This window comes from Otolemur garnettii, unplaced genomic scaffold, assembly GCF_000181295.1.
Source record: "Otolemur garnettii isolate 467f Iridium unplaced genomic scaffold, OtoGar3 scaffold00024, whole genome shotgun sequence".
Lineage (NCBI taxonomy): Eukaryota > Metazoa > Chordata > Mammalia > Primates > Galagidae > Otolemur > Otolemur garnettii.
In genome coordinates this window covers 3,172,265-3,181,705 of record NW_003852419.1, presented here as the reverse complement: position 1 = coordinate 3,181,705, position 9,441 = coordinate 3,172,265, and the positions used below count along the sequence as shown (strand labels likewise).

General features: G+C 42.1%; 1 protein-coding gene across 1 annotated transcript in view; it reads right to left on the bottom strand.

The window, feature by feature from the left end:
* Nucleotides 1–272: 272 nt before the first annotated feature.
* The window catches only part of LOC100954184 (calmodulin-lysine N-methyltransferase), a 66,637-nt gene continuing 57,468 nt past the window's right edge, over nucleotides 273–9,441 (bottom strand). Inside the window, exons 8-9 of the mRNA XM_023512061.1 lie at nucleotides 6,216–6,347; nucleotides 273–663 (exon numbers count right to left, since the gene is read on the bottom strand). Coding sequence (XP_023367829.1) covers nucleotides 586–663; nucleotides 6,216–6,347 — 210 coding nt within the window. The 3' untranslated portion in view covers nucleotides 273–585. The remainder of the gene's footprint in view (nucleotides 664–6,215; nucleotides 6,348–9,441) is intronic.

The following is a 9,441-nucleotide window of genomic DNA, read 5'->3' as shown; positions in this document are numbered from 1 at the left end:
AAAAAACATCCTGTTGAAATGGGAAAAAGAAAGAGAGAGACAGACAGAGACAGAGAAAAGAAACAGGAGATTTAATGCAATTAATTGGAGGGAGATATAAAGATGTGCTTTATTTATTTCTTTAACCAGGAAGGAATCATGATGTTTGCTCTATTTATAGATTAAAAACTATCACCACCAAAACAGAACAAAGACCAATTTTCTTAAGGGAGGGGGTGGGAATCACCAAAATAAATTCTGTCTCAATTAAAGGGAAAACTACTGAGGTGCTCACCAGTCAAATTCAGACCTCAGACAGGCGGCTTACACATATTTAGAGGCAAACAAAGGTCTGGTGCAGGAGGAAGAGCAACAAGCCAACTATAAAAAGAGGCAGTGAGGGAGCTGAGCAGGGATGGTGGGGAACAACGCTGGGAGGCCAGGACCCCACAACCCACATAGAGGGTGGGGGCTCAGTCCTGGGGGCTCAGGAATTGCAGGGAGCCAATGTCTGGCTGCATATTATACCCATTACAGATTTCTGGTTCTGTGAAAACATTCCCTGTGTCCTCGATGTCTTCTTCTTCTTTTGAGGAGCTTAATCTTCTATTCATTTTTGGTTAGAATGAGCAGAAGCGGGTAATGAAGATTTTCTTCGTATATATTTGGGTTTTCCTTTTTCAACTGAAAATAGTAACAGGAAAAAAAGGGAAGGAGACTTAGATTAGGAAATTTGTATCTGTTGTTATTGAGTTATAATGATGACTCTTTGCACAAACATATATAGTTCTGGAAAAATAAGAAAGAAGCAACTTACAGTAAGAGATAATCTTTTTTAGGGGGGATAGCGTATTTTTTTTTTTTTTATAAATACACTGCATGTGTGAGCTCTATGAACTGGGAGGCACTTGACTCAATAGACCAGCCATAAAGTGTAGAAATCTCTGCTCTCCTTCCCTCTGCCCCCAACCAGGGCCACAGTTGAGGCAGACAGGCATATCACATCACTGCTTGGAGCTGTGGCAATACCTGAACATGAGGAAAGGCTTGTAGGGCCTAAGACATTTCAAAGGCTCTCCAGGTGCTTCTGAGGTTTGAATTCAAAAATTCTTTTCTCTGAGGACAAGAGCATTGTCCAACACTTAGAGCAGCAACATTCCATACTGCTAAGGGGATGTTCTGAGGACTTTACTATGGTAAGATTTGAAAATCTAATCACCATCTTCAAATCTAAAATATACTTTTCCTTGTTTGGTTAGAAACAAGGAAAGTAATATTTATATTGAAAGAAAAGAATACTTATATTGATTCTAGCAAATAGTAATATGCTATCTATAGCATAATATTTATATGGATTCTAGCAAATAGTAATTTGCTATCTATAAAGACAACATTAATATTTTTAAAGTCGACATTTACAAGCTAGTGTCAGTTCGTGTTTAAATTATAAAGATCAGAAATAAAAATTTCTTTTAATTATATATGGAATCAATTTATTTACTGTTTTAAATCAGTCAAACATTCCCCCACCTCACTCTAATATGAAATAAATGGTTCTGCCATCTCACTTTTCTGGATTGGTCTGTCCGGGGCATGTTGACATGAATCTTTTAAAAAACGCATGTTTCTTCTAAATTACATTCCCCAATTGTGACGTGCCCTCACTAGTAAGGACAGAAACAATGAGCCTGCTTTTCCTTTCCCACTGGGGAACACAAAGCTAATTCAGTCTTTACTTCCTAACCCACCTTCCCAAGCACTGATGGTGGTACCATCACTGAAGTGATTCTACTTCTGTTTTCCTAGATGGAGTCTGTTCTGTTGACAGATGATCAGTTGTATATTTAGAAAGATACTCACGGATTTTTGTTACCACCCAAGTAGGGACGGTGTTAATTCTAAATACAGGTCTCTCAACCTCACTCTTTAATAATAACTTTTTTAAATGCTGAGAAAAGTCACCAACTTCCTAATACACATCCACTAACAGGGACTTACTAACTATAAATATCTTTGTTGCTAGTTGCCCTAGTGATAGAGGGAGCTCACTGAAATATTTTACAGAGGGAAGAGGGGGCCAAGCTAGCTAAATTCTTTCCTCGGGGATTGAGGATAAGGGAAAGTTGATTACTCAGCGTCAGTCAGCTGATCTACTCACTCATAATGCACTAATATACAGAGACTCAAATGAGCTCTTTATAAAGTCCCTGAGGTAATATGTGGGATAAATAATTCTTCTGTAAATATGGGTTGGAAATCACTTTTAACTTGGATTCCATGCTGACCTCTGGAGGCCAGAGCAGAGGCTCGTTGCTGGAAGGGGCCAGGGGCCAGCAGGGTCTTGACTGTGAGCCCTTCCTGCAATGGGGAAGAGCCAACAACCCTCAACGGCAACACTATAACCCCGCACCGGATTATTTCTCAATCCAGCCGGTCTGTTATGTGAAGGCACTTGAGTATATACAAAGCTGTTGGGAAATACTTTCTTCGTTGGGATATGTTATTAAGATTTAAGAACAATTCCACTTACTTAGGCTGTACTTCTTTGCCCAATTAACAATTATAGTTTTAACAAAAAAAAAAAAAGCACCTTGAAAGAAAAGAACAAAAGCAAATTGTGACTAAAACAATTTTTCAATTTCGTAGGTTAAAACAGGGTTTTTGAGGACTGAGCTAAATTATATAGCTGCTATTAGTAGCATTATGCTTTACTTCATAATTGGATATAACACGCTCAGCCTCACTACCGCGTGAACAGCAGCAGCGGGAGTGGAGTTCAGACTGTTTACCCTTTACAGTATCCACAATTATCAACAGCACACCACACAGATTATAAGCACCAGCCACTTGTAATGTGGCATTTTGAATAGATAAGCAGAAGTGCAATATGGCCGTGCTTTTAACACAATGTACTGACTTCACAGCGCAGCCCAACCCTATTTTCAGGGCTGCATACAAAAATACAGAGAATAAACAACCAAGGGAGGGCGGTTTTGCAAAAGTTAAAGTAAAAAACCCAAACCCATGGCATGTAAAATTATATTTCAAGGAACATTTGCATGAATGAGAGTATTTTTATTGACTAATTTCAAGCCAGCTGTAGTCTCTAAGTTTCATGTCTACCTGGCTAAACAATTTGCTGTCTTAACATCCTACCTAAAGGTTTTGAGCCACACCACAGGGCAATACATTTGATTCCCAGCCTGGAGGAGACCAAGACCCTTGGGGAAGGGAAGGAAGTGTTTCATTTTTTCTTCTCGTTGACTGGACGAACAGAAAGGCAATATTTTAAAAACATACTACACCTTTGGCTGCCTGGTTTCTGAGCACGCTGGCTGCATGGTGTGGGCACAGTTTAACAAAAGCACTGGCAGAAAAGTGCAGAATGGCACCGTTTTGATTACAGGCTTGCTTTTTAACGGAAATAAAATTTCACAGTTAACAATGAGAGGTGAAAAGTTTAAGAGGCAAAGCTGTTCCTCCTGATCACTGACTGTTAATCAGCTTCATGGGTGGTTGCCTAAATCTGTAGATTTTTTTTTTTTTACCTTGCACTACTGCCAAGATTGTAACTAATTTTTTTCCCCTGTTGTAAGAGGAGGGGTGAAAACTCGGCATCGAAGGCAGCTGTGTATGAGTGACGCGAGGCACTAATGCAGAGGGCAAAATTAAAATTCATGAATCTCTTCACAGCCATTTGTGTAACAAGATTAAGACGGGACAGCGGAAAAGAGCGGCATTATCAGGCGTCTTACAGTCCTCCAGCTGGTTACGCTCTATTCCAACACAGTAGGGCTAAGAGGATAACACGCAGCCTGAAGGAAAACGCCGCTTCTCCATTGGGGAGCAGCGCGTCCCAGGGACGAGGGGGCTTTGGCCAGGGACGGACAGGAAGAAAGCTGATTGCCGCTCAAGATGGAAAACTTTTAAGCCCTGGCTATTAGCACGCGGCCAACAAAAGCCGCCAGGGTGGAGAGTCGCGCCGGCAGCGCCGGCCCCTGTACGTCCTCGAGCTCCAGGCGGGCAGCGGCCGGAGGGCGCAGGGATGCTGCCGTGGGCTACCGCCCCGCGCCCCGCTGGCGCGCACTTGGGCCGAGCGAGGCTCAGGACGCTCCCTACTCGCTCCAGCTTGGCCAGCGGCTCACTGCCCGGCCTCTGGGCGAGATCCTTCTCCTGCAAAGGAGAACGACTCCCAACTCCCGACTCCTGGTGCGCGCTGGAGTGGAGTCGTGGCTGCTTGGCACACAGTATCCCGGCTGCCAGAGCAGGTGCACTAGGGACGAGGGGCGTTCTTTCGCTAGAAGCAGAACAGCAACCTAGCTGAAATAGTTCTTCCATTCACAATATACGTCACGGGCGCCCCTTTATGCCTTTTTACCCAGGGCATCACAACTCTGCAGAATATTCCCTAGGATTCTCTACATTCTCATCCCTTACCACAACCACCAAGATAATTTCTTAGTCCAGGGTCAGCAAAGGGTGGAATTGGACTTTTGGACAACTATGAAGAGAGGAAAACTAAGGGCACTTATTTTGTGGAAATTTATTTTTGTGGGACCAATCAATCAGCTGGGGATTATCTATAGAGGACTAGCTGGTCGGGTGCCGCATCCAAGTGCAGAGACCTTTGAAAGATGCCTGGAATGTGTGTGCTTAGTAGGGTAGTGTGCAATGTTGGGAATAAGAGCAGGGGCTGGCCACCAGGAGCTGACACTCTAAAGTTCCACACAGAGGAGAGGTGGGCATGCCCAGGACACATCCTTTCTTTCCTGGAGGAGTCTGAAGGTATCAGGCCCAAAGTCTAGCTTCTATGCTGGTGAAAAAACCAACCCTGCTCTCCAGAGCGGTCACTGAGAAACTAAAAGCATTTGTTGTTCAAGGAGGAAAGTGAATTGACATGACACACAGCCCTCAAACATCTGATTCCCTTGGCTCCAGCCAGACCTGGGAGAGAAGGGCACTGTAGGGTAGAGGAGCCCAGCGGGCCAAGAGAGACCCTCCCCCACCACCTCAGAACCATTTTTTGTTTGTTTGTTTGTTTTTTGTTCTCAGAGGAGTTGCAATGGGGAAACCATCTTTCTAGAGAAGGAGGTTAAGAGTTGAATCTCATGCCATTCTGTTTGTATTTTCTGATTGTGAGGTGTGGGACTGGGTCTGATTCCCGTATTGAGATCCTGTGATTAACTCTTTCAGTTCACAAAGCACTATTATTTTTCCCAGATGCCAAATGGAGCCTTGAATACAGAAAGAAATAAATCCATTTCAAGAAAGCGAGAATTTGCTTTCTCTTGCTTGGAAAATCTGATCCATTTTGCATATAATTTTTCAAAAGCTTACACACTGCTACATTATTTCATAGTTATGGGTAATAAAGAATGCAATTCACATTGTCCCAAGAGAAAATTGAGCTCAGGCCTTTACTTTTCTGCAGTTGCAACTTGTGAAATCCTGACAAGTTAAAGTCTCTTGCCAACGTCATGCTGCCTCAGTGAATGGAGATTTCTGTAAGGCACGAAATTACAGCAGTAATACATGTTATACTAGTCACTGTGACATATATTAGCAAATGGGAGGATCCTACAAAGTTTTCGGTGAAACACTTGCCTCTCAGTGTCCTATATTGCTCTATACCTATAAATAATAAAAAGGCTGATAACATTGCTTTATGTAAGCAGGCTTAGAAATCACTCTCAGATAAGTGCTTTTGACCTAAATCTTGTAGCGCCTCGATCTGACATATAACCCCACAACTGTGAAATTCTGTATGAGATTTAACAGTCTCAAACTGCCAACTGACCCAGCCATAAAGCAAGCAGAGATAAAGATTTACAGTCCAACATGATACAATTAGACATTCACCTTCTATTTATTTCAGTGCAGCTGAGCATTTAACCTACTTAAAAGCTGAAGGTTTTTCATTAAAATATAAATGCGTGTTTATCATTCATTCTATGCCACCTCCCCTTACATCCTGCAAATGAGTCTATTATGAATGAAAAGATTAGTTTGTTTCAGAGAAAGGAGTAAACAGGCATGGTTTCTGTAAAATCCTTCTAGACATGCAAAGATAAAAGATGGCTTTACCACACAAAATAATCAGATACAAATAGCTGTTCGGAAGCAACACACCTAAGGAGTACTTTAATCAAATATTTAGGTTACCTGCCAAAAAGACCATGATCTCTTCAAAATGCAATGCGGATTAAAGTGTTATCTAACACGAGCAGAAAACTAACCTTGGAGTGGAAGTTTGAAATGTGTTCATCATAATTTTCATGTCTTTGGATAGAGAAACCAGCTTTTTCAGCTAGATTGCAAAACTGGTTTAAAGTATTCCCTCGGCGTGGGGCAAATACCATTGCTGTCCCCTAGAACATTAAAAAGAAAATTCACACATTTTAAAATTGGAAGGCAACCAAACATAACAAACATTGGTCAAAGCATTTAAGATACTGCTCTCAGACAGAAAAACTCAATTGTTCTTGAGATTTCTACACAGGATGGGTAGTCACAGTGAGAATAATTTCTAGGATAGATATACATCAAAGAAGAAAAACAAAATTCACATTCAAATGTCCAGTTGCTATGTTTCATCCTTTTCAAACAATGCATTTAATAAAATATGGTTAAAAGTTGGTGTTCTGAATAACACCCACTGTGTGGGTCCAATGGCTTAAACTATCGACTAGGTTTTAGAGTAATTAGGCTAAGGTTGTTCTACTCACTTTGTGACCCATTAGCACCTGCCAACATACCCGCAACACAGCTCCAGAGCAGGTGGCACAAATGCTTATATATGTTACTTTATTGTGCCCTGAAAATTCAGTTCCAAGAAATCCTTCATAGAGACACATAACCACAATTCTCACTGGAGAGTTTTCACGTTTCAGTCCTGCACCAGCCGTTGCCTGTGACCTGCCATCAGAGACAAGCCTCCGGGATCTTTGGTTTCCGACTTCGCTGAGTCCCTCATCAGGGTCTCACAGCTCCTCATAGGACTCAAATGATTGCTTTGCAAAGAAAGTGGTATAATGAGGGTAAACAGGCTTTTCTAAGTAATCCACACAGTCGTATGAGGTTGTGGCAGTGGGCAGAATGGGAGGACTTTAATAAACTACTAAATGTCAGAGACTCTCAGACATAAAACCTCACAACAACAATTGGCTAACTACTGTGCATGCGTATCTTTCCTCCCTCTTCCAGATGTGTCCAGAGTGATCGGACTTCAGAATCTTTTTCTTTCTATTTTTTTTTTCTACAGATGGCTGTATGCTTCTGTTAATTGCATGATTATACTTCACCTCTATGAAATATGAGGTGAAACCACTTCAGATTTTGAGAGAATCAGGAAAATATACCCCAGTTTCTTATGAAAGATACCAACCATCCACTTCTTGAGCATCAGACCTGGGCCTGGGCATTCATATACACATCATCTCCTTTAGTCTCCAGACCACCCTATGTGCAGGTATCAATGGCTCTACCAGTAAGCGTTAGAAGCTCCAACACTGATGCTCTTCCCCCTACACTGTATTGTCTCCTCATTAGTAATAGTGATGACAATGATAATGGTAGTTGCCACAGTGCTGGATACTTCACAAACCCTCCCTTTCATCCCCTCAAGGATCCTCTCAACAACCTTGTGTGTTGCATTTTACAGATGATCAAATATGCACTGGAGGATGTGAAGAATACGAAGTAGAAGCAGGAACCGCATGGTAGAAAAGATTCTGCACTTAAAGGGAATCTCCACCGTGAAACAGCTGTGGCACTTAGAGACAATCAGGGATAAAACAATCACAGAACCTGTTGAGCTAGAAGGGACCTTGGAGATGACGTAGTCCAGCCTCATTTTATAAATGAGAACTGTAAGCCATTCTAGCGGATCCATTGGGTTTTCTCATCCATCAGATGGGAAAAACAAAGCTTGTCCTGCCTTTCTTTTCCCCCAGAATCAAATGAGGTGACGGATGTGAACAACATTGGAAAAACAAGGTTATACAGATGTAAGATTAAAAACTTCTCACCAACTAGCAGTGCTGTATAAATTCCATTCATTTTCTCCCCCTTCCCCTTCCGTTCCTCACTCACCTGGAAGGAAAACACATGGATGCACTGCCCTGGACATCAAGTGTGTTTTCCTACTGTGTTTACACAGACATGTACACACTCAGGCACATAATTATAGCAGCACCAATCATGCCGCTACACTTAAGGTTCTGTCTGCTTTTTCAATATTAATTGCTATTTTCAGGCAGTTTTCAAACTTAGCAGCAAAAATTCATTTTTACGTGAAACTAGATATAATACCTGGTCTCGGCAGGAGAGCAAAAGTCTCCATTAGAAAAAAAGAGGGACTGCTGGTAGGTCATTTTAGTCATTTCTAAGGGCTGGTTTGCCATTTCTGGATTTTTGAATAAGGCAGGTTGTTATATTTTAAAGTCATCTGCAAAAATTATCTTAACAGATCCACGCGAAGAGTTGGTTTTCAAGCCATCTGCTATGTACCGTCATGTTTCGGGTCTAGAGGTTTCTTGGATGGGCTGATACCTGCGTACAGAAAGCACCTGATTTCCACAGGCCCCCTCTTCATTGCTGGGAGTGAGCTGCGAGGGACTGCAACCCAGTTCGTGGCAGTGCTCTCAGCCCGAACATCTCTTTCCTCCCTCAGGTCTCAGTTTACCTGTCCTTCCCTAACCTCTCTGTCCCAAACAGTAGGCCCCTCTCCTTTGCTCGCAGCCCCCATCCGGCTTTATTTTTGTCCTTAGCACTTATCACCACTGCCACGCATTGTGTCTTGTTTGTTATGGCCCGTTCCTCTGGCTGGAGTGAACGCTCCATGACAACGGGATCTTCTAATGTTTTATTCACCACATTTTCTCAAAGCCTAGCATATAGGGAGCACTCGGTCAATATTTGTTGAGAGAATAAACTAAGCCCAGATGTTGAGTTATTTTAAAAATGTGAGTCTTTGGGAATCTGAAGGTCAGGTTCCATTGCTTATTCTTTTGAAGAGATTTTGTACAAGAAGCTTCTATGGAGTCAGCTGCTGTGATAGAGTTTCAGAGGGGAGCATTCTGCACACAATGCTGTACCCACAAGAAAGAGAGTGAGCAAGTGGCAGCTTGAATCTCGAAGGACTCGGCTACAAGTTTGATTTTTGTTTGCAGTTCATTGAATACAGATACCTTAGAGGTGTGGATTAATGTTCAGGATGGAAGACAGTACATCATCCACCTTAGTCAGTCACTGTCCGCTAAGGCCTTCTGAGTGCCATGTCCACCTCTCCCAGAATGAATGGTTTTAGAAGTACCTGGTACCCCAAGGAGAAAGAACCCATCATCTGTGATGCAGTCCAGACCAGAGGAATATGTCTTACAATTAGGCTACAAAAATCAAAACAAGAAAAAGAGTATAGATTTCCAATTAGCCCATCAGTTTAGAAAAATTATTTTCAATTTG